This window comes from Brachycentrus maculatus, unplaced genomic scaffold (assembly GCF_059751285.1).
Source record: "Brachycentrus maculatus isolate JH-2025_06_01 unplaced genomic scaffold, ASM5975128v1 h1tg000463l, whole genome shotgun sequence".
Lineage (NCBI taxonomy): Eukaryota > Metazoa > Arthropoda > Insecta > Trichoptera > Brachycentridae > Brachycentrus > Brachycentrus maculatus.
In genome coordinates this window covers 501182-524712 of record NW_028281210.1, presented here as the reverse complement: position 1 = coordinate 524712, position 23531 = coordinate 501182, and the positions used below count along the sequence as shown (strand labels likewise).

General features: G+C 28.9%; 1 protein-coding gene across 1 annotated transcript; it reads left to right on the top strand.

The window, feature by feature from the left end:
- Positions 1-267: 267 nt before the first annotated feature.
- Positions 268-19819, top strand: LOC148302311 (uncharacterized). The gene is made up of 4 exons (XM_088271801.1): positions 268-320; positions 11872-11971; positions 14120-14275; positions 19763-19819. Exons 1-4 carry the CDS (start codon positions 268-270, stop codon positions 19817-19819), a joined length of 366 nt encoding a protein of 121 aa, XP_088127927.1.
- Positions 19820-23531: the final 3712 nt, after the last annotated feature.

The window sequence follows — 23531 nt, the reverse complement described above, 5'->3', positions numbered from 1 at the left end:
TCTTTTTCCAGTTAAAAATACATATACGAGTAATTCTAAAATCTTAAATAAAAGTAACAGTATCGAAAATCCATAAATAGCCTCTGATGACCCTTTTTTCCTCCTTATCTATAAAAAATTGCTTCATTTATTTCAAGCGATTTCGTCCGTTTTTTTTAATTTATTTTATTTTATTGAACATAGCGACTAGGCTTTTATGCAAAAAACAAAGCTCTTTCTACCCCTTCTGTCTAACCCTTGACTGGTCTCCCTCGAGGGGGTCGACCCATGGACCACCTGACATCTCGACACGCGGATCTGACGTCCGACTGCCAATCCGGGTATCCGGATTCAATCTCTCCTTTATCTGTGGGTTTACGTTTAACATTTTTCACCTCTGCTATACTCCGAATCACCTTTGTCAAATTTTGACAAAATGTGTACATTTAAAAAGTACTCTTGAGTTCTATTTGGCAAGGCCAATTTGGCTTCGAAATAAAATAAATTCCAATTCAATTTTCAGAAAATACTTTACTTATTTTTTATCATACCCAACTTTATAATTGATGAAGCGAAGTGGAAATTACTCATCGGGAATATTATATACATATATGACTTGTACGTAATATCTTTGAAAATAAAATTTTAATAACAATAATTGTGTACCATCGTAATAATATCGCTAGATGGCAGTAATAGTATTATTTTGACTTGATATTTAATACATTAAATAAAAACGTTAGGTGAACTTGACACTTGCATATCATATGTATATAATATCATGCATATTTGGGTACTACGCAACAGTTAATTAAGATAATATAGTTATAAAACGATAAGATAAAATAAAATTTGTGTTATAAATAACAACTAAAAAACGAAAAAAATTATAAATACGGTCAAACCTCGATAAAACGGACTTCTTGGGGGGAGAAGATGTCTGTTGAAGCCAAAAGTCAGTTATATAAAAATAGGTTCCAAAAAAATTTAAATATAAATTCTGCATATTATAATAACCAATACAAAACACAAACCAAATTCTATTTATAACTAACTAACTAACCATCACAGGTAGGCAGAGAGAATCGAACGCCACACCGCTCTGTCTTTGCAAACATTCTTTTTCTCTTCTACATTCATGCATCTCCTCATACATACCGGACAAATATTACGACTCCTCACCCGGCCGCTTTCAAGTATTTGACATACCTGATTGTGCCAAGTTTTCCTCGTTCGTCCTCTGCTTCTTTTTTCAACTACTTTCGCCTCATAAATTTGTTTAACCGTTCTTTCTTCACTCATACTTTCCACATGTCAAAACCATGTTCTATTTATTGTCTTCGGAAACTCGTAGTAAACTGACGTTGTTGATATTTTTTACATCTGGTTATATGTGGCAAGTGATTTCACCGTTTTTCTACAAATTGTACATTTTCTTTGTGATAAAAGATATATTTGGAACAAAATGTATAAATTTTTGTGCCAGTTCGTAACAAAATCTGAAAACTCGTAATCTCTGCATGCTCAATTTTATTTCCTTACATGCCTGATCTTCTCGTTCTTACATCGGGAGCAAGTACGCGAATATGCTGATGGAAGCATTTTTGATTTTCGGTAAAGATAAACACGAATGTAAAGTAAACAAGGAGAACAAGGAATCGTAATAAAACCTAAACATAATAAAAGAAAGGGAAAAATTCGCAAACCGCTCAAGAGAAATGTTATTTTAATTCAAGGCAGCATTGTCATTTGAGCGAAAAAAAGATAAAAGGTTTTATGATTTTTAAAAAAAAAAAACACTTTAAGAAAGGTGGTTTTTTATACTTTATATCGTGGTGTACTGGGAAAATACGATGAAGCGCAAATATAGAATTTTGACTTAATGATGCAGGTACATATTATATATTCTTTTAAAATTAAACAATTGTAAAAAAACCACTTAATAAGTTTTATTTTGATACATGACTAGTTTCGAAAACTTAAAGACGTTTTCATTCACAGTTGAAAATTAAAACTACGATAACGCGCAAATATATAATTTTTACTTAATGATGCAAGTACATATTATAATTTTTTTTTTAATTAAACAATTGTAAAAAAAAAACAATTGATGAGTTTTATTTTGATACACGACTAGTTTCGAAACCTTAAAGATGTTTTCATTCACAGGTGAAAATTAAAACTTTATGTTTGAATTTTCATATGTAGAGGAAAACATCTGTATGTTTTCGAAACTAGTCGTGTATAAAAATAAAACTCATTAAGTGGTTTGATACAAGTGTTTAATTTTCTTTTAAATAATCAACATGTCATTCCACAAACTTATTATTAAATATTCACTGTTTAATAAACTAACAAAATAAAGTAGTATGAAATGTCATATTTATGTGTTTTTAAAAGTAAATAAAACATTAAGTTAAATAGCAAGTATTTTTACTGGCTTAAATATTTAAATAACAGGGGTTTTAGAGTTAAGGTTTTTTGCCAGTATACCCAAGATATATCTTGTTTTTAACAATATTTAATTCACAACATTTTGAATGTATCCAAATACTAGTGTCCATAAATCTGGGTTTCTATATTTAGGAGTTATTTTACATTTTTTACAACATAGATGGATAAGAATATGGTAGTCTGGGTATTTAAAGGGCTAATAAAAAAGTCTCTCCTAATTAAAAATCTTTAATAATCCAATCATAGATGACTGTTGTGAACTCATGTATACTTATACGTCATGAGATTAGTGATGTATCTAGGAGTTTCAAAAATTTGAATAGTAGTATGGTTGTCAATCATGGGTAGAATGGTGAATGTTACACGTGTGTAAAGTGATCACTTAACCAACCTACGACAGGTAAAAAGCTCTGTAAATACTCAAACTTCCACATTTTTCTTCATCTATTTTATATATTGATTTGGCATTCACTTTGTAGTAAGACATGATGAAATTGTAAAAGCAAAACACTTGTTTTTTACCACTTGAGTTTATTTTATGACGACTAGTTTCGGAAGCTCTGCTTATATCTTCAGGTCTAAATGAAAACTGACAAACAAAACTGTAAATGTTTACATTAAGACCTGAACATGGAAGCATAGCTTCTGAAACTAGTCGTCATAAAATAAACTCAAGTGGTAAAAAAACAAGTGTTTATTTACAACTTCTTCGTCTACGTTGAGATATCAATAAAAATCTTGATATATAAATTTTATCCTTTTTTGTATTATTATTCTTCTTTTTCCCCTTATCCGCAACTAATGGTACATAGGGCACTGCATCGTATTGACGCAGTGTTATCTTGATCATTACTTATATGAAGGCAAGGTGATCACTCCTGCGCTTCAGGGACCAGTCCAAGGTAATATAAAATAAATATTAGAGTGTATAATCATTAATATTTATTTTCACACTCCCCCCTGGGAATCGAACCTCGGACCTCCAGCACGGTTGCTAAACACGCTAACCATTACACCACGGAGGCGGATAAAAGTTTTTTTTGTATAGAACATCATAAATTATAATGCTGAGCATTATTTGTCGATTATTTTAATAGCATCCCTTAGACATCAATCTCCGTAATGTGACAGGGTACCAACCCTATTTCTTCGTAATCCGAAAAATATTAGGTGCATGATAGATGTACAATATATTATCTAATACAAAACGAAGCAAAATTTACTAATATTCGACATGATACTCAATCATTTGTGCCCTTTTTCCAATAACAAGGTCCTGTAAAACAAATATTAAACAACATTGAATATTTAGTTTAACAAAAAAAATATATAACCTAAAATAACATTTGTAAACTGAAAATACTGAAAAAAAGATGAAAAAAATATTTTACATTCTGTTCCTTCCAAATTTGTATAAATATTTTTTTAATAATTTGTGTATTTAAATCGTATTCATAAATGTACGCGAGAAGAACAAAGAGACGTAGTTCATCATTTAATTTTTTTAATTTTTTTTGTTGCTAATAATAAACTTTTATTTTGTTTATAATATTGTCCCTACCACATGTAATTCCTTTAAAATCATATATGGTGGAGGGCAAATTTTTGTGAGCTCAGATAAGATTAAAATTCAAACGTATATACGTCGCGCTCGCTCTTTGTCCTTTGAGTTTCAATACTGAGTATTATTTGATCGGTTTGGTGACGTGTTTTCTTTGTGTTTATACTCAGTACTGCTAAGAAGCGAAACATCGTGCTGCACTCAATTTATTGGCGTCGTTTTGCTCTTCTTACCCTGATAATTTTGTAATTTTGGATAAATAAATAATCGTTTTCATTTGCGCGTTTCCGTCTTCCTCATCATAAGTGTTCAAGTACCGTTAGACGTTACACATTCTAAATACAAAAGAATTTGCATTTGAATTTGTTTATTATACAGTATGAGATAATGGTTGGGGTGGTAGGAGTAATGCATTATAAAATTGTATTATATCTGCGAAAAAAATTATGCTGAAAGTATTCCTTTAAGTTCCGACATGGACTCCCACAGAAAATAATATTCAACAAGTTACAACTCACGACAATTAAACAACTCTACGTTAAACTTTATAAAATAAAACAACTTTGTTTTTACCAATTTTTATTTGTACGCTTTTTCCAACCGGTTTATGTACTAATTCTAAAACATTGAAATACTCATAGTTACGAAAAAGTGAACCGATGAAAAGTGGTTAAAACAAAGTTGTTTTATTTTATAAAGTTTATAAAATGTGCCACAAAGTATGTACGAAAAACATTCAAGACACTCTACGTTAAATCATACGTTACATATGGATTAAAGAATTACTTTTGCATACCATAAGAAAGCACCTCCTAGCAAAGAACACAAATCATAATTAACATACTTTATGAAAACGTACAAATAACCGCAAGATCCTAACAACACAGGTACACATCAAACAAAACCTGACACATACCTCGTTTGAGTGAAACTTCAATTATTATGCAATTATTGATTGTACAACCGTATTCCACTACCCCTACAGTCACTAATTAATGAAACTAAGTATAAAAAAGCTTTTCATAAATGGATAATTCGGTAGTATAAAGGCAAAGGGGTATATCTGTCTCAGACCAAATTTTACAGGAAAGCAAAAACAAACTTGGGAAATCAAATAATTTGTTTGGAAGGCATATGTACATAACTTGATAAAACTAAATAAGTATTGCAACCAGCTGTATCCTTTTGCTGGATTATGGAAAACACTATTTTAGACATTTTGTGGAACAAACATAGAAAACGAAAAAATTGACAGATATACCCGTTTGCCATTACACTACCGAATCGAGGTGAGAAGTTTCAAACATTTGATTGCATGTCATAAAGATTTACTTTTCAATATTTTGAGTGTGTCCAAATACTTGTTCACGGATCTAGATTATCTCCAATCAAAGGAGTATTTTTCATATTATTTTTTGACATCTCATCAAAGATGAAGAAGAATATGGAAGTCCGGGCATTTACGGGGCTGACTTCCAAGAATTTGAGTAGTGTGGTTGTCAATAATGGGTAGAATTAGTGAACGTTACACGTGTGTAAAGTGATTACTTAAATCAACCAGCCTATGACGGTAGTCAGCCCCGTAAATGCCGAGATTTCCATATTCTGCTTCATCTTTGATGAGATTTCAAAAAATAATATTTACTTTTCACATTATCTCATCATTAAGTATTTTAAATGTGTCTTCGACACGGGAAAATAATAATTGAACAAATTGTCTCAAGTTGTAAGAAGGTGCAATCAATGCACACATTCAAAAACTTAAAAAAGTAAGTTTAACCATCTTACCATCATCCAAAAAGATATATCGCCCTTAGATTCATCATCCCTTAATATGCCCCAAAGTTTTAAGAAAACAAGCAATAGAAATCCCTTATTTTAAAAGAATTTTTAGTGTAATGATGAAAATACGACCACTATCTAGATCTACAGATGTTCTCGAAACTATTTTTCGTATTTACATTAATAAACTCTAACGTAGTCGTTTAAAAACATTGTATTTTTATCAAGTAATTTTACAGAGTTGATTTCAAGTCAATACATAAGTTAACTGTTTTCACCGATATCATACATTAGATGTCTATAAAATGTTATATTAAGAGACAAGATTGTAAACATTAAAAATAACAATAATTTTTGAACACAAGTGTTATTTAAAAAAAAACTTGGATGTATTGTTTTACCCGGTAATGCTGTAAGTCTATTGTGGACCTGGTGGAGTTATTTAAAAAAATTATGGACCGGAAAGGGTTAATCACATATTTACGTGTCACACGAGTTGAAGGAAAAAATCAACCCGTTTTATAACTCGTTCTAGCGTAAAAAAATATAGTTAAAACTTGTTTTCAGAGATAGAAACGTGTATTGAATTAAATAAACTAGAGATTTACCAGTTTTTTTTTCTATTTCTCTGTACTCATATAATAATCTTTTTTTCTAATGTATCATTGAAGATAGAAAAGGCATGTATAAAAAATGTAATATTTAAAGGTTATATGCCAGTAAAATATAATATCTACTTTCAAGTATTTTTCGCCAAGTCTGTAAAATAATAATAATTTCGTTCCTAACCTTGCCGTTTTTGTTTCTTCCCCCCGAAGCTTCATTCACCTCACGTCGGACCTTATACGTGATCCATGCTCTTATTTCGAAGACTTCTCAAACTAAAATGGCTGAAAAGGGAGCATTCTAATATTTCCACTGCCATCAGTATTATGGTCACTCTCAATCGAGTTTTATTCCATAAAAATACGACGGGAAATGAATATAATATAACAGTTATACAGAAAGCACTCTTCTGTATGTTTTTATAGATTGATTTATAGCTGGAACGAAGAGATAAGGGTTTAAATATCAATAAAAGACATCCTTTAATATTAAAATGATTCGATAAATGTTCGTTTCTTTTCACCTGCCGATTATCTATTTATTCAAGCACTTAAAATAAATAAAACACTTGAGAAATAAAAATAACACAAGAGTTTTATCAGTAATTTATTTAAGCACAATATTTTTTACTGGTGATAAATTATACGAAAACTATAACATTTTTAGTGTGTCCAAATACTTGTTCAGAAAATCTGAATTATCTCCAATTACAGGAGTTATTTTCATATTATTTTTAGCCATTTTTTTACTATTTTTTATTTGTTTAATATAGTAACATTTTAAAGTTCAACGTAATACAATTTCTAAACATTTATACAATACATATGTCAAACTTAATGTATTAGATTCGCTGTGCCTCTCCAAAAAAGAGACTGAGCTCTTGTGCTTGGAGAGGGACTTACTCGTACACTCAAGGTTTAATGTTTAGTATAATTAATGGTATAATAGTATATTTTTTTCCAAAATTTATTTTGTTCTAAAGAATTTTTATATACTTATTGTATTTTTTTAAATGTCTTTAAGGAGTTTATTGAAATATTTAATTCCCAGATATTTGAAGTTTTGTTGAAATTATTTAGTATTACATTTTGAGTTGAAAAATCATTTAAAAATCTCGAAAATAAACTTTTTTTAAAATTCAAATATTTGTCACCCTTTAGTAATTAAAAAATTGCGGTTTTGTACATCTCATCTCATCTCATTTTCTTCTTCGTCTTTGATAAGATGTCAAAAAATAATATGAATAATATGATAACCTGGATATTTACAGGGATAACGACTTTTTATTGGCTGATTTAAGTGTTTACATTGAATTTATGCTATGAAAACTAAGAAACATCTCCTTCACCCTCCATATCCTTTAACTTCCCAAGGACACATCTCACAAATTGCAGCTCAGGTTCATACAACGTGTTTGATAATGGAGGTCTCGGGATCGATTCGGGGTTCGACTAAATATAAGTGATTTTTTCATTCTTATATTTTTCAATATTACCCTGGACTGGTACCTGAAGTAAAGGGATGATCACTTTTTTTTCGTGTGTTAACGATCAAGATAACTATGCGTTTATATGATGCAGTGCCCTATGCACACTTGGGGTTTGCATAAGGGTTCGAAGAAAAAGATAATGAAATTAAATGCATCGATAAATGTGTCAAAATAGATTTGAATGAAAAGTGGTGACTACAATGTTAAAAATGTAATTTTCATCGGTTCGAAATCCGAATCTCTTTAAAATATTATACACAGACTGCTTTGAAATTTCTTCTAAAATTTTTGACTTATTTAAAAAAAAGGACAAAAGTCCGCCTCCGTAGTGTAATGGTCAGCACGCTCGGCTACCGTTATGGAGGTCCCGGGTTCGATTTCCAGGGGGGGTCAAAAAAATATAAGTGATTTTTTCACTGTAATATTTATTCAATATTACCCTGGACTGGTACCTGAAGCGGAGGGCTGATCACCTTTCCTTCGTGTGTAAACGATCAAGATAACACTGTGTTCATATGAAGCAGTGCCTTATGCACCATTGGGGTGCGGATAAGGGTTTTATAATTTTTTATTATATATAATTTTTAAAAAAAAATTAAAGCATTACTTTTTTTATACCGTACCTTTCATCAGCTTATAGAATTCCTTTGAACTAATTTCGCATAATTTAATTTGTTTCGAGGGGAGTTAAATTTAGTTTTTAATGGATTTAGAGCTGATTGGAATTTAACAGATGAGAATTTTGACGACAATATTTCCGTTCCGAGCTAGTTGGATTATGTTTATTAAAAATGATTAAACGAGGAATATTCTTCAACGAAAACTTTATACAAGACCTTAAAATTTGGCTCAATGATCATTAACAGTAATTAATCATATCAAAAGAAAATGTATAATTATTTCATCGTTGGAAAATTGCTTAACTTAACCGGTATTTTCTTAATGTAGAAATTAAATAAATCAATTTCCAGTGGTTGTCAAAAATTTTGTAGTCTAAAATAAGCTCTCAGAATTATCCTTTAATATTTTTGGGGCCGATGTACACATTTTAGGCTTCTTCTTCTTCTTCTTCTTCTTCTTCTTCTTCTTCTTCTTCTTTTCGTAAGTTCAGACCTCCATACTTTTTATATGTGTTGAGACTTCAACAAATAATGATAATATTCATCGGGTTAATATCAGAATAACATTAATTATAATTTGCTAAAAAATATGAGCCTAACTGTGAGAAAAACATTATAAGTTAATCTTAAGAAAGGTGTGTTGAGATTATTTGGACGTGTGGAACGAAGGAGTAAAAAAGAACAAAAAAAAACAATTTATGAGGCGAATGTAGATGTAAACAGGAGCAGAGGAAGAGAGAAGAAAAGGAGGCTAGATTGTTTGCAAAAACAGAACGGCGTGAAAGTTACTTAGTTAAATAGTAATAAACTTTTAGTATTATAATAATGTTTTTTTGTATGTATGACGTAATATCGAAGGATAAAAAATTCATTCTTCACATCCTAACCCCCCGTACAAAGAAAAATATGATTACTATCATAAAATTCGAAACTCCTTTAAAACTATGTATTATACAAGCCATTATCAATCCTTGCATGTATATTATCAAAAGATCAATTTTATATAAAAATGTTAAAAGAAATTCCCATATTAAAAATTACATACTCTTTATAAAACTTCTAATTAGGTATGTATTAGACAAGAAAAATGTTATTTTACAAAATACTGCTTTTCCGTGTATTGAAAAACAGCCACTTATTACAAATCGATAAAAAATGTATATTGCTTGATATGAATAGCGGAACATGGTTTAAAAATAAATATTGGTTAGTCGCGATATATTAAAAATAAATTTAAGCCATATCATATTTCCATCTTTCCTAACTATGTATAGGTACGCTTCTAAACCATCCAAAGTAATTACTCTTAATGATGTTAAGATTAATGAAAAAAATATTAAAAAATATATATAATTACTCTGAAATTATAATGTGAGGGAATATATCAAAATTAGAACAACATAGATTTCTGTATAAAGGTTATGTTCTAATACAGACAATCAAAATTATTTTTTCGTAGTAAAATAAACGCAACTAGACGTTACACTGCTATATTTCACATAATTAACAAATTTTATTAGAACAACCACTTTATTTTTAGTGAAGCCCTAATTTAGAAAAACAAAAATGTTAATGAATAGTTGTTCAAATTTCCTAAACTGATTCTCCAATTGTTTTGAAATTTAGAGACAATATTTGAATACGAGCATATTATTATTAAATAGGTGTTTTACCTGTATCACGTAAAAAATGTGAATTGAATGAGTGAATAAACAAAAGTCAAAAAGATTTAGGAGGAAAATGTGATTGGTAATACAAGTAAAAGAAGCAATAGTGCATGGCATTGTCAAGTATTTCAAATACTTCTAAAATTTTACTCAAAAAGAAGTCAAGTTAGAAGTCGGAGTAATGGGCGGGTATGTATAAGGAGATGCATGAATGTGGAAGAATTGAAGATTGAGAAGCAGTGTGATGGTTAGTTAGTTAGTTTAGATAAAAAAAAAACATTTTTTTTTCTTTTTTAAACACTGCCACTGGTTTCAATATAACAGATACATTATTATAAATACTACATACGAGCATATAAGAAGTGGCTTCTTTATTCTTCATTTATTGTATGAAAGGGTTACATTCTCGTTCTATTGTAAAAGTGAAACAAATTTTGCTCTACTAGCAATTAAGTTTTACCGTCGAAATTCTGAAAAAATGAAAAATCAAAGCAAGATTTCAGAATTCAAATCGCTCCACGATCACTTCGCGTACGTCTCATTTTCGGCCATTCTCTGCGGATCTTTTGAGATGAAAAATGAAAAATGGCTTCGATTCTACACTTACGTCCCACACTTTATTATATTATTCTTCATATCTTCTTACGGCATTTTCGTTTATTCTATCCGCCAATTGGTCCAAGAAAATAATCTCATACAAATGATGGAACAAATCGCTATCTTTACAATATTAATTTTGTGCACCATCAAAATGTGTATTATTATTTTTAATAAGAGATATATATACAAACTTGAAAAACAGATGAATAATGATTATCAAGAAGCCAATTCAATGAAAGAGGATTATAAGATTATACTTAGAAAAAGCATAGAACAAAACAAATTCATTGAAAAGATGTGGATTTTCCTGACTATTACTACCGGAGTTGGTGTTACAACTAAACCCTTATTTGAAATGTTTAAAAGTGCCTGTTTGGATAATGTTTTCCAAAGGAAAATGATATTTGAAGCAAGAATCCCCTTTTTCGAGGATTCCAAAAATGCCTCACCGCTGTATGAGGTCTTGTTGATTTACACGATATTTCAATTTTTCTTTTTGGGAGCCGTTTGTACATCTTTCGATCCAAAATTTATGTTTTTCACCATACACTGCTGCGCTAATTTGGACATTGTAAAACTGCAGTTGGTAACCTTATTTCAGAAGGGCGATTATTTAGATAAGGAGAAGATACAAAGGAAGTTTCGAAAAATAGTTATAAAGCATCAAAAAATATTCGAGTAGGTGTTTTCTTGTAACATTTTGAGTGTGTCCAAATACTTTTTTACAAATCTGGATTATCTCCAATTAGGAGTTATTTTATATTTTTTTGGACATCTCAACATACATAAAGAAGAATATGGATATCTGGGAATTTACGGGATATTTTATCTCACCACAGATGTCTCTAGTGAAATTCTAGTGATTCAAGCACTTTGTTTCCAATTTGAACAATAAATATAGAAGTTCCAAGAATTCGAGCAGTGTGGTAATCAATCATGGTTGGAATTGGTGAATCTTTCACGTGTGTGACGTGATCACTTAAACCAGCCGAAAGACGGTCGAAAACCCCGTAAATGCCCATACTTCCATATTCTTCTTCATCTGTGTTGAGATATCAAAAAATACATACTTAAGTATATATTTTAATATAAAATTGATTTTTTTATTTATAGGTTTTTCGATACTATTCAGTCTATTTACTGGACATTCATATTTGTCTCGTTCTTGGTAACATCTCTTCTACTGTGTGTAACACTATATCAACTTATAACGGTAATAACCCATATTATTTTTTTTAAATATTAAAAAGCCATTAATTTGGTGTATAAAAGTGTAAAACCCCTAATGTATAAAAGTGAAGCATGGAGATGGCAGAAAAATGATGAAAGTGGACTGAATGCAGTCGGAATGCGATCTTTCAGTGCGGCAAAACGATGTATGATAGATATTCGAAAGGTGATATCGCTCACTCCTTTCAAGAACGTCATAAATCAAAAATTGACAATTTTCAGTTTTGCATGTTTTCGGAATGTCCAGAAAATGTAGTATATCCAAGCAAAAGAGGCATATTTTTAACTTAATATTTACCCGCTATAAGGCATAAAATGTTGTTTTTGCATTTTGAAGAAAAGGTAATGTTTAATTATTTTTTTAAATATATTAAATATTTTTCAAATGGAGAAAAAACTTTCAGGTCTTACCAAAAAATATCCATTGCATAGTAAAAAGCTCAAGTGGCTTGATATTTATTTTTAATACATTGTGTTATATTTTTAAACATTAAAAACGTTCTCCTGAAAAATCAAGTTTTTTGATTTATGACGTTCTTGAAAGGAGTGAGCGATATGAGGTAAGGCTGAAATAAGCATTATCAATGAAATTAAGAAAGGTTTGTTGATGTGGTTCACCTGACCACTTTCAAGTATTTCAATGGTCTCCTTCTGCTCCTATTTCCAATTACATTTGCCTCATAAATTTGTTTTACTTTCTTAGTTTACTCATGCGAATCAGTTGCCTAAGCCATCTCAAGCATTTGTCATGTTTTGACTTAAGGATTTTGTTTTCAGTCGATGGAAAATCAAATATATCCCTACGAAATCATGTTTTTGTTTGTGACGCCAATCATGAACCTATTAATCGTATGTTCCTATGGAGAAAAAGTTATTCAAAAGGTGATATACGTGTTTTAAGTATGTAATTTTTAAGATGTATTGATTTATTTATGTTTTGATTTGTCACTAGCTTTGTGGAAATGTTTAATTAAATGCACTTTGATTATTACACTCACAATTAAATTTTACAGTCACATACAAAGGTCAAGTCATGAACAATCAAAAAAAAAAAAAAAAAAAATATATATATATATATATATATATATATATATATATATATATATATATATATATATATATATATATATATATATATATATATATATATATATATATATATATATATATATATATATATATATATATATATATATATATATATATATATATATATATATATATATATATATATATATATATATATATATATATATATATATATATATATAAAACACATGATATTTTATATTTGAAGGATGTAAAAATTAAAATATAATTGTGTTTTAAAATCACCATAAATATTTTACTGAGATCTACACAAGCTCTTTTGAATAGCGGCCAAAATATTTTGAATTTTGTTAAGTAGATAGTGTTTTAGTATTAATCAGTCTTGAAAACGAAGCGGTTAGTTTCGAAACCGGTAGACATTTTAATTAAGTTATAATAAAATATTTATAGTGATTTTAAAATAAAGTTATATTTTGATAAAATTAACAATTTGCTTTTCCAAAATAGGTCACCATTATAATCCATATTCCCATTACAAGCAACGTCCCTTAACTCCCCCCCCCCTCTATTTATTTTCACACAACCTCTATACTTATCTGAATAATCACCTGTCAAGTAAGCTTTTTGATTGGTAGACCATATGTGAGACATATTGATTCTTTTCCTAGTGAGACCATATCGCTTACTCCTTTCAACAACGTCATTTATCAAAAAAAAATCAGAAAATCGTTTTTAAAGTTAAGAAATATAATAAAATGTATTCAAAATAAATATCAAGCCATAAATTGAACTTTAACTGTGCACCAGATCTTTTTAGGTAAAAGTTCCATGTTTTTTTCTCCATCTGAAAAATATTTACTTTATTTAAATAAAATAATTAAACAATACCTTTTCTTCAAAATGCAAAACAACACTTTCTGCCCTATAGCGGGTAAATATTAAGTTAAAAATATGCCACTTTTGCTGGGGTAAAGTACATTTTATGGGCATTCCGAAAACATGTACAACTGAAAATTGACGATTTTTGATATATGACATTGTTGAAAGGAGTGAACGATACGTAAAACATGTCTTATTGCAGAGTTTGGAGGTGGCAGATGCTGCTTACAACTGCGGTTGGGAGAATCACCCCGACACTGGTATCCGTAAGGGGTTGTCTTTAATCATAATGAGATCACAACACCCGCTAGAACTATCCTCAAAGTTCAGTTCTCTTTCGATGGCTTCATTTTCCACGGTGAGTTTTATGCTTTTAATTATTTATATTAATTTTTTAAACACATGCATAATTTAATATCAAATCCTCTGAGCCTAATACCAAGAGTAAAAATAACGAAAGGACGCAAGGTATATACTGCATACCATTTCCATATTCTTGTTTCTTATAAAACACAACAACCACACATACACATATTCTTCAAACCGTTATCCACACACGATGGTGCATAGGGCACTGTATCATATAAACGGAGTTTTATCCTATGAAGGAAAGGTGATCACCCCTCCGCTTCAGGTACAAGTCCAGGGTGGTATTGAATTAGTAAAAGGGTTAGGGTATGGCGGTATGGTTTATGCAAGAAAGAAAAGAGAGGATTTATAAATGTGTATATATATATATATATATATATATATATATATATATATATATATATATATATATATATATATATATATATATATATATATATATATATATATATATATATATATATATATATATATATATATTTATATATATATATATATATATATATATATATAAATACATTTATATATATATATATATATATATATATATATATATATATATATATATATATATATATATATACTTAGATATATATATATATATATATATATATATATATATATATATATATATATATATATATATATATATATATATATATATATATATATGTAATAAAATACCTAGGTACCTACCTATACATTTTATTAAGTACTTACAAAAAGTACCTACATGAAACAGTTCTACCACCAGATGCCGCATGCGTCGCTCAGAAGAAAACAAAAGACTTCCGATAATATTATTAACTGTCAGAATCAGATAGATAGATAGATAGATATAAAAATTATTATAAAGATTAATTAAGAATAAACTTTTATTGTCGTTTCTTTAATTTCAAAGCAACACATTGTTTATTTTATTATTATACACCCACTTTACATATTATTTACACTTAATTTTCAAAAGGAAAATATTACCACGTTATAAAACGACAATTTTGTTAATCAAAAATAAAGAAACAAAATAAAAAAAAATGGATACTGCTCCTCAAACATTAGAAAACTTACTAGAAAAATTAATACAAAATGCTCAGGTAAGCAAACATCAAAATTTAAAAGATATTTCAGAGAAGTTCATCATTGAAAAATTTACAAGCAAAAATCCTAATGCAAACCAGTGGATGGATATTTTTGAAAAAGAATGTACACGTTTTGAGGTGACAACGGATGAGAAAAAAATTGAAATATTAAGATTGTTTATGGATAAAAGTTGTGAAGATTGGTACAGTTCGATGATGATAAAATTTTCCATGAACTCAGAATGGATAGTATGGAAAAATAACTTTTGTAAAACATTTACAAACAAGGGATGGAACCATGTAATGTTTGCATTATCTTTTAAATATAACGACGGTTCCTTGTTAGACTATGCCATAAGGAAGGAAAAACTTTTGTTGGAGATGAGAAGAACGATCGACATGGGTACCTTAGTAGATCTTATTGTGGCTGGTTTACCAGAATTTATAATTAATAAGATTGATAGAGAAAAATTAGAAGATACAGTCGATTTATTCAATGAAGTAAAAAAACACGAAAACATTGTAAATAAAAAAAGGTTTTCGGATCAAAGAAGATATGGAAATCTAAGAACTAGTGGTAAAATTAAAGATAAAAGTCCATGTAAGATTTGTGAAAAATTAAATAAGGGAACTCGATATCACCCTGAAGTAACGTGCTGGTTTAGAACAAAGGAGGATGATAAGTTTAATAATAAAAATACTATCAGACATGTAAACAATTCAGTTATAGAAGCTAAGTTAAACGAAACCGATCAAAAAAACGAATAATAACACCATTAATAAATGTCAAACTATTACTAAATGATCAAATTGAAATATTTGGAATTTACGATTCAGGTTCAAATGTTTCTCTAATAAATTCTAAGTTATTAAAACTAAAAGGAAAAGGAAACAATATGAATGAAGCAGATTTAGTAACAATTAATGGTGTTAAAAAGACAAACGGTTTGACGACTTTGAAAATAAAAATATTTGAATTGGAAAAAAACGTTGATGTATATATTATTGATGAAGAAAATTTCAAATATAATTTTTTGATAGGATTAGATATGATAAAAAAATTTAAACTAATCCAAAATGAAGACTTAAAAATAACACAAAGACAATGCTTGAAAAATGAAAATAAAAAGAAAGTAGAAAAAATTTCTACAAAATATAAAATTAAAAATAGTGAATTTAAAAATACAGAAAATAACAACAGCAAGGAATGCAAAATAAATTATAATGAACATGTAAAAGAAGAAGATTTTGAAATAAAAATAAATCATTTAAATCAATTTCAAAAATCTAAAATAAATGAACTGATTTGCAAATATAAATCCGTTTTTGCAAAAGACAAATATGATATCGGCACTGTTAGTGGATACGAAGCGAGGATAGACTTACTAGTAGACAGATATTGCAGTAAGAGGCCTTACAGATGTACTGTAGAAGATAAAAAGGAGATAGAAAAACAAATTGCAAAATTACTGGATAATAAGCTAATAGAAGAATCCTACAGTCCATTTGCTGCACCTGTTACATTGGCATTTAAAAAAGAGGAAAACAAAAAATCCAGACTGTGTATAGATTTCAGAGACTTGAATAAAATAGTAGTGCCTCAAGCTCAACCATTTCCTTTAATTGAAGACCTAATGATAAAGACCAGGAATTGCAAATTTTTTTCAACACTAGATATAAACTCAGCGTTTTGGTCTATTCCTTTACGAATCGAAGACAGAAAAAAGACGGGATTTGTTACACAAGAAGGACATTTCCAATGGACTTGCCTACCATTTGGATTGAAGACCTCACCAGCAATTTTTCAAAGGATACTAGGTAACATATTAAGAAAGTATAAACTTACTGATTTCACCGTTAATTACATAGATGATATTCTTATATTTTCTAAAACTTTTGCTGAGCACATTAAACATCTAACACAGTTGCTGGAAGCGATCGAAACAGAAGGTTTCAGGTTAAAATTTACAAAATGCGCATTTGCGTCAGACTTGGTAAAATATCTAGGTCATATAATTCAAAATAATTCAATAAAACCAGTAAAGGATAATTTGATTTCAATAAAGAATTTTCCTGTTCCAAAAACGATAAAAAATGTAAGACAATTTCTGGGGAAAATAAACTTTTACCATGAATACATACCAAAGAGTGCAATAATACTAGATCCATTGCATAACTTACTAAGGAAAAATCAAAAATTTATTTGGTGTGATAAATGCCAAAAAGCATTTGAAATAACAAAAAGCATGCTTTGCTCACAGCCCGTTCTAGAAATTTTTGATCAGGATTTACCAATCAACATTTATACCGATGCTTCTTTAGAAGGTGTTGGGGCTATTTTGAAACAAAAGCAGCCCGATGGTAGAGAAAAACCAGTGGCATACTTTTCAAAAAAACTAAATGAAGCCCAGAAGAAAAAAAAAGCAATATATTTAGAATGTTTAGCAATTAAGGAAGCAGTAAGATACTGGCAATACTGGTTAATAGGTAAATCATTTACGGTTTATTCAGATCACAAACCTTTGGAAAATATGAATCTGAAATCTAGGACCGATGAAGAGTTAGGCGATTTAACATATTATTTATCGCAATATGAATTTGAAATAAAATATAATCCAGGAAAGAAGAATTTAGAAGCAGATTGTCTAAGCAGGAATCCAGTATTAGAATCGAGTGAAAATGCAGATGAACAATTAAAAGTTGTAAATTTGGTTAAATTAGAAGATATTTTAAGAGATCAGAATAAAAATGAAAGAATTCAACAGAAAAAAAACAAATGGATTGAAAAAAACAATGTCTATTTTAAAAAGGTCAAGAAAAAAGAAAAAATAATTCTTTCAGAACCGTTTAGCATCGAAATCATAAAAGACATACATGAAAACCTATGCCATATTGGAATTGGACAAATGCAAAAGACTATTAGTCCACATTACACAGCCAAAAATTTGACGAAAAACATAAAAACAATTTGTAGAAATTGTGAAATTTGTATTAAAAATAAATCAAGAGGACAAAAGAAATTTGGATTTATGTCTCATCTAGGCCCGGCCACAAAGCCTTTTGAAATAATATCTTTAGACACAATTGGAGGTTTAGGAGGTTCAAGATCAACGAAAAAATATCTACATCTCTTAGTGGATCACTTTACAAGATACGCATTTATTTTAACCTCGAAAACTCAGAATGCAAATGATTTTATAAAACTAGTCATGAAAATAACAGAAACCGAGGATATTGGTATGCTTCTCACCGACCAATACCCAGGAATAAACTCGAAAGAATTCAAGGAATTCTTAAATGACAAGCAGATCCCAATAATCTTCACTGCAGTAAATGCACCATTCTCAAATGGCCTAAATGAAAGGCTGAATCAAACATTGGTGAACAAAATCAGATGCAAAATAAATGAAAAAGGGAAAAGAAGAGCATGGACCACAATAGCTCAAGAATGTGTTAATAAATATAATAATACTAATCACTCAGTCACTGACTTTTCCCCAAGTTATCTTTTATATGGTACAGATGTAAATATTTTACCCAACGAATTAAAACAAGGAAAATCTAATAATGACTGGATTAGAGACAGGAAAATAGCGCTTGAAAATACAATAAAATCACATAATTACAATAAAACATTATTTGACAAAAATAGAATAGGCTGCGAATTCAACGTAGGAGACATGGTGTATGTGGAAAATGGAAACAAGCTAAACAGAAAAAAATTGGATGAACTAAAAATTGGACCTTATAAAATTATTGAAAAAATTTCTAACTCAATATACAGAATTGATACAGGTCACAAAAAAATAAAATCAAACCTTTATCATATCACTAAACTTATACCAGTCCCTTCACTACAAGAAGATGATCCGGAGGACGAGTGAAAATTTTACTATGAATTTTCATCCCCAAGGGGGGAGATGTAATAAAATACCTAGGTACCTACCTATACATTTTATTAAGTACTTACAAAAAGTACCTACATGAAACAGTTCTACCACCAGATGCCGCATGCGTCGCTCAGAAGAAAACAAAAGACTTCCGATAATATTATTAACTGTCAGAATCAGATAGATAGATAGATAGATATAAAAATTATTATAAAGATTAATTAAGAATAAACTTTTATTGTCGTTTCTTTAATTACAAAGCAACACATTGTTTATTTTATTATTATACACCCACTTTACATATTATTTACACTTAATTTTCAAAAGGAAAATATTACCACGTTATATATATATATATATATATATATATATATATATATATATATATATATATATATATATATATATATATATATATAAACATGGATGTTCAACCACCTTTTCTGTTTTTAACCGGTTATTATTCCAACTGAAAATATTTTAATATGAAATTACTTTATTTTACAGATAATGACATCATCTTGGTCGTATTTTACAATAATGAGGAGTTCTGGAGAAAAATAATGAGCAAATATCTTTAATTATTCCCACACGCTATTTTAATCAAGCTAATACAATATGTAATATTATCGTAATCCAAAGACCCGTTATATAAAAAAAGGTTAAACACAAATCAAATTATTATTTCTTGAATGTTTTTCATAGATACTTTGTGGCACATTCAATAAACTTTATAAAATTTAACAACTTTGTTTTAACCACTTTTTTTGCTGGTACACTTTATCCGACCGGTTTCGACAAGAATCTTGTAATCATCAAGATTTATGCACTAAATTGTAAAACATTGAAATACTCATAATTAATTACCTTTTCCTTACCAAAAACTTATTTTTTTTAAATGAACACTATTTTACGATATACATACACAATATGAAACACAAACAAAATTATATTTATTGTCTTCGGATACTCGTCGTAAAGTGACGTTGCTGTTTGATATCGACACACTTGCTTTCGGTTATCCTTGATTGAAATTCGGTTATCCTTATATTGAAAAAGGAATCAAGCTTAGTTTATACTTCGTATAGAGACCCGCTAAGCCACCTTGTGTGTCTTGTCGGTGGAGTTCTTTTTTGTAACATTTTTTATTGTTTTTAACGATTTTAACCTGATATAGACACAAAAAAGAGAAAAAAATTAAGAATATAAACATTTTACAATTTTCATAAAATTAACTCTTGATCATTTTTTTACCCATTTCTTTATTTTGCCTTTGTTCCATATTTTATTTTGACCTCTAACATCCGTCGGTAACAAATAAAAAATGTTCGGAACGATATATTGTAGTGTTCGACTCCCATATTTACTGTTAATTCTTGGGACTATCAAACTGTCATTGTGTGTTAATCGTGTATCATGGTTGTGTACTAAAGGATTTCGATATTTTTGTCCAGTTTGTTGTTCAACGATGATACTCATCCACAATATTCCACGTAACGGCAGTAATTTTAAATGTTTAAATATCAAGATTGGATTGTCTCTTTGATTATATATATGACTTCATTTTTGCCAGTGTTGTAGTTGTTCCGGATAGCTACGACGCAAGACTGCAAGACGGCATTATGTCTCAAATTCTAGTACCTACTAGACGCAATAAATGACGTGATTATCGTGTCAGATAAAAAAAAATACATGCGGCGACACTTATTGATTATACTATGCATTATTTATTGATTCAGCATTACCTTTGTGGAATTAGATGTTGATTATTTAAAAAAAATTAAACTCTTGAATATACCATTGAGCTTTATTTATATAAGTATACGATTAATTTCGAAAACTTACAGATGTTGTCATCTTCTGGTAAAAATTCAATTTATATTTAGGGGTACATATAGGTTAATAAGTATAGGAAAGGGGGGGGTTAAGGAACAAGATTTGCGTAAAAGGAAACATTGATAATAATGGTGACGTATTTTGAAACAGTAAATTATAAATTAATGTTTTATATTAATTAAAACTTTTATGTATTTCTAAGTTTTCTAAATTATTCATGACCTGACCTTTATTTGTAGCAGAGTGTAATAATTTAAGTGTATGAGAGTGACATGAGTGGTTGAAAAATTATTTAGTGTTTTTTTTTTAAATATTGTTTACGGGGACGGGAAAGGTATTACTACCCGTTCGGTCGATTGACGCTTAAGGACGGGAAGGGTATTTTTACCTTTTGCGCCGCCCTCATTTTAAAGTCAGAAAAGAAGGAATTACATTTTGAATGTTTTTATATGAATATTTCGTACCAATATCTTTGTTAAGGTCTGTCCAATTAGGTGTCGATCCCGTGGTCAGTATCGCAGACTCTTGAGTCAGAGTTCCTCGGTTCGAACCCACTCTACCACAATTTGTACTATACCTATTTCTAATAATGAGCCACTATGGCTCACAGAAAAAGTATGAAATTGAAGTATTTTTGAAAATAATAAAATATTTTTCTTCTAAACAAAAAACTATAAGTACATACTCATCAAATCCTGTCATCAGCGGTCTGCATGTGTAAAAAACACTCGTCTGAATTTTTTAAGACGACATTTTTTTACATTCGACTGTTGGTCTGTTATATCTAAATTTTACTGTACTTTGATTTATTCCTTGAGCCAGCGTTATTACACGGTTTAAATTTCAAGCCAAAACATCTCTCAGAATAATGCGTCAACGAATACACCCCCATTCAATATAAGGGGCGTGGATTTATTACAAGGATCCCTTGAGTGATCTTATAAATTTCAGGATATTGAGTATTCGTCCTCATTTTATTGATTTTGGGTACCTAAGGACTATTGCTTTGTATTGGAAAACTATCTACCAAATTGGGCAATTCATTTGTCACTTTGAGTGATGCCGAATTTAACGAGAAAATCAAACAATTTATTCTGCGAAAATTGTATTATATCGACGGATCTTACTGTGAAACATCTTTCGTTGCATTATTTATTGATTCGGCATTAACTTTGTGGAATGACATGATTATTTTAATTAAATTAAACACTTGAATAATCCACTGAATTGAGTTTTATTTTGATATTACGACTAGTTTTGAAAACGACAATTGTTTTCATCTTCTGGTACAAATTAAAACTAACGAATAAAAATATATTTAGGTGTATATATAGGTTTATAAATATAGGTAGGGGGGGTTAAGGAACAACATTTTTTGTAAAAGGAAACATTGATAATAATGGTGACGTATTTTGAAACAGTATATTATTAATTATTGTATTATCTGAATTTAAATTTTTATGTATTTCTAAATTTTCTAAATTATTTATGACTTGACCTTTATTTGTAACACAGTGTAATCATTTAAGTGTATGAGAGTCAAATGAGTGGTTAGTTTCCATGATATGATTTGCAAATTCCGAAAAATAGTTACTTGTTGGACCACGACCATGTTCTCTTATTCTAATTCTTAGACTTCTCGCTAGTCGTAATATCAAAATAAAACTCAATTCAGTGGATTATTAAAGTGTTTAATTTAATTAAAATAAATCTTTCGTTGCCATGCGATGTGATTAGGTATTCATTTGTTATTTTAAAATAAAATATAGAAGGTGTTTCAACCTGATATGAAAACATTTTTTTTACCACTTGAGTATTATATTTATAACATATTGAGTGTGTCCAAATACTTATTTACAAATCTACATTATCTCCTATTATTATTCGTTATTTTTTAAATTATTTTTTGAGATTAAAAAAGCTTCTTTCATCTCACCAATAAATTCCTCTAGTGAAATTCTAATGATTTAAGCACTATGTATCGAAATTGAACTATATATTGTTTGTAGAAGTTCCACAATTTTGAGTAGTGTGGTAATCAATTGTGAGTAGAATTGGTGAATGTTACACGCGTGTAAATTGATCACTTAAACCTGCCTATTACGGTCGTAAGCCCCGTAAATGCCCATACTTCCATATTATTCTTCATCTTTGTTGAGATGTCAAAAAATAATATCTGAATTCAAACTTTTTTTAATATGATTTTAATTATATGTCTCTCCCAAGTAATTGCGAGCCTGTTTTAAATACTTATAAAGTTTCAAAATAACAATATATATATATATATATATATATATATATATATATATATATATATATATATATATATATATATATATATATATATATATATATATATATATATATATATATATATATATATATATATATATATATATATATATATATATATATTGTATATATATATATATATATATAA

What these genes read in the sequence shown, in the direction of transcription:
- LOC148302311 (XM_088271801.1), top strand. Translation starts at nt 268, where the DNA reads ATGGACCACCTGACATCTCGACACGCGGATCTGACGTCCGACTGCCAA. An exon ending in CACTATATCAACTTATAACG is followed by an intron (nt 11,972 to 14,119) that starts GTAATAACCCAT and finishes GTCTTATTGCAG; the next exon opens with AGTTTGGAGGTGGCAGATGC. An exon ending in CGATGGCTTCATTTTCCACG is followed by an intron (nt 14,276 to 19,762) that starts GTGAGTTTTATG and finishes TTTATTTTACAG; the next exon opens with ATAATGACATCATCTTGGTC.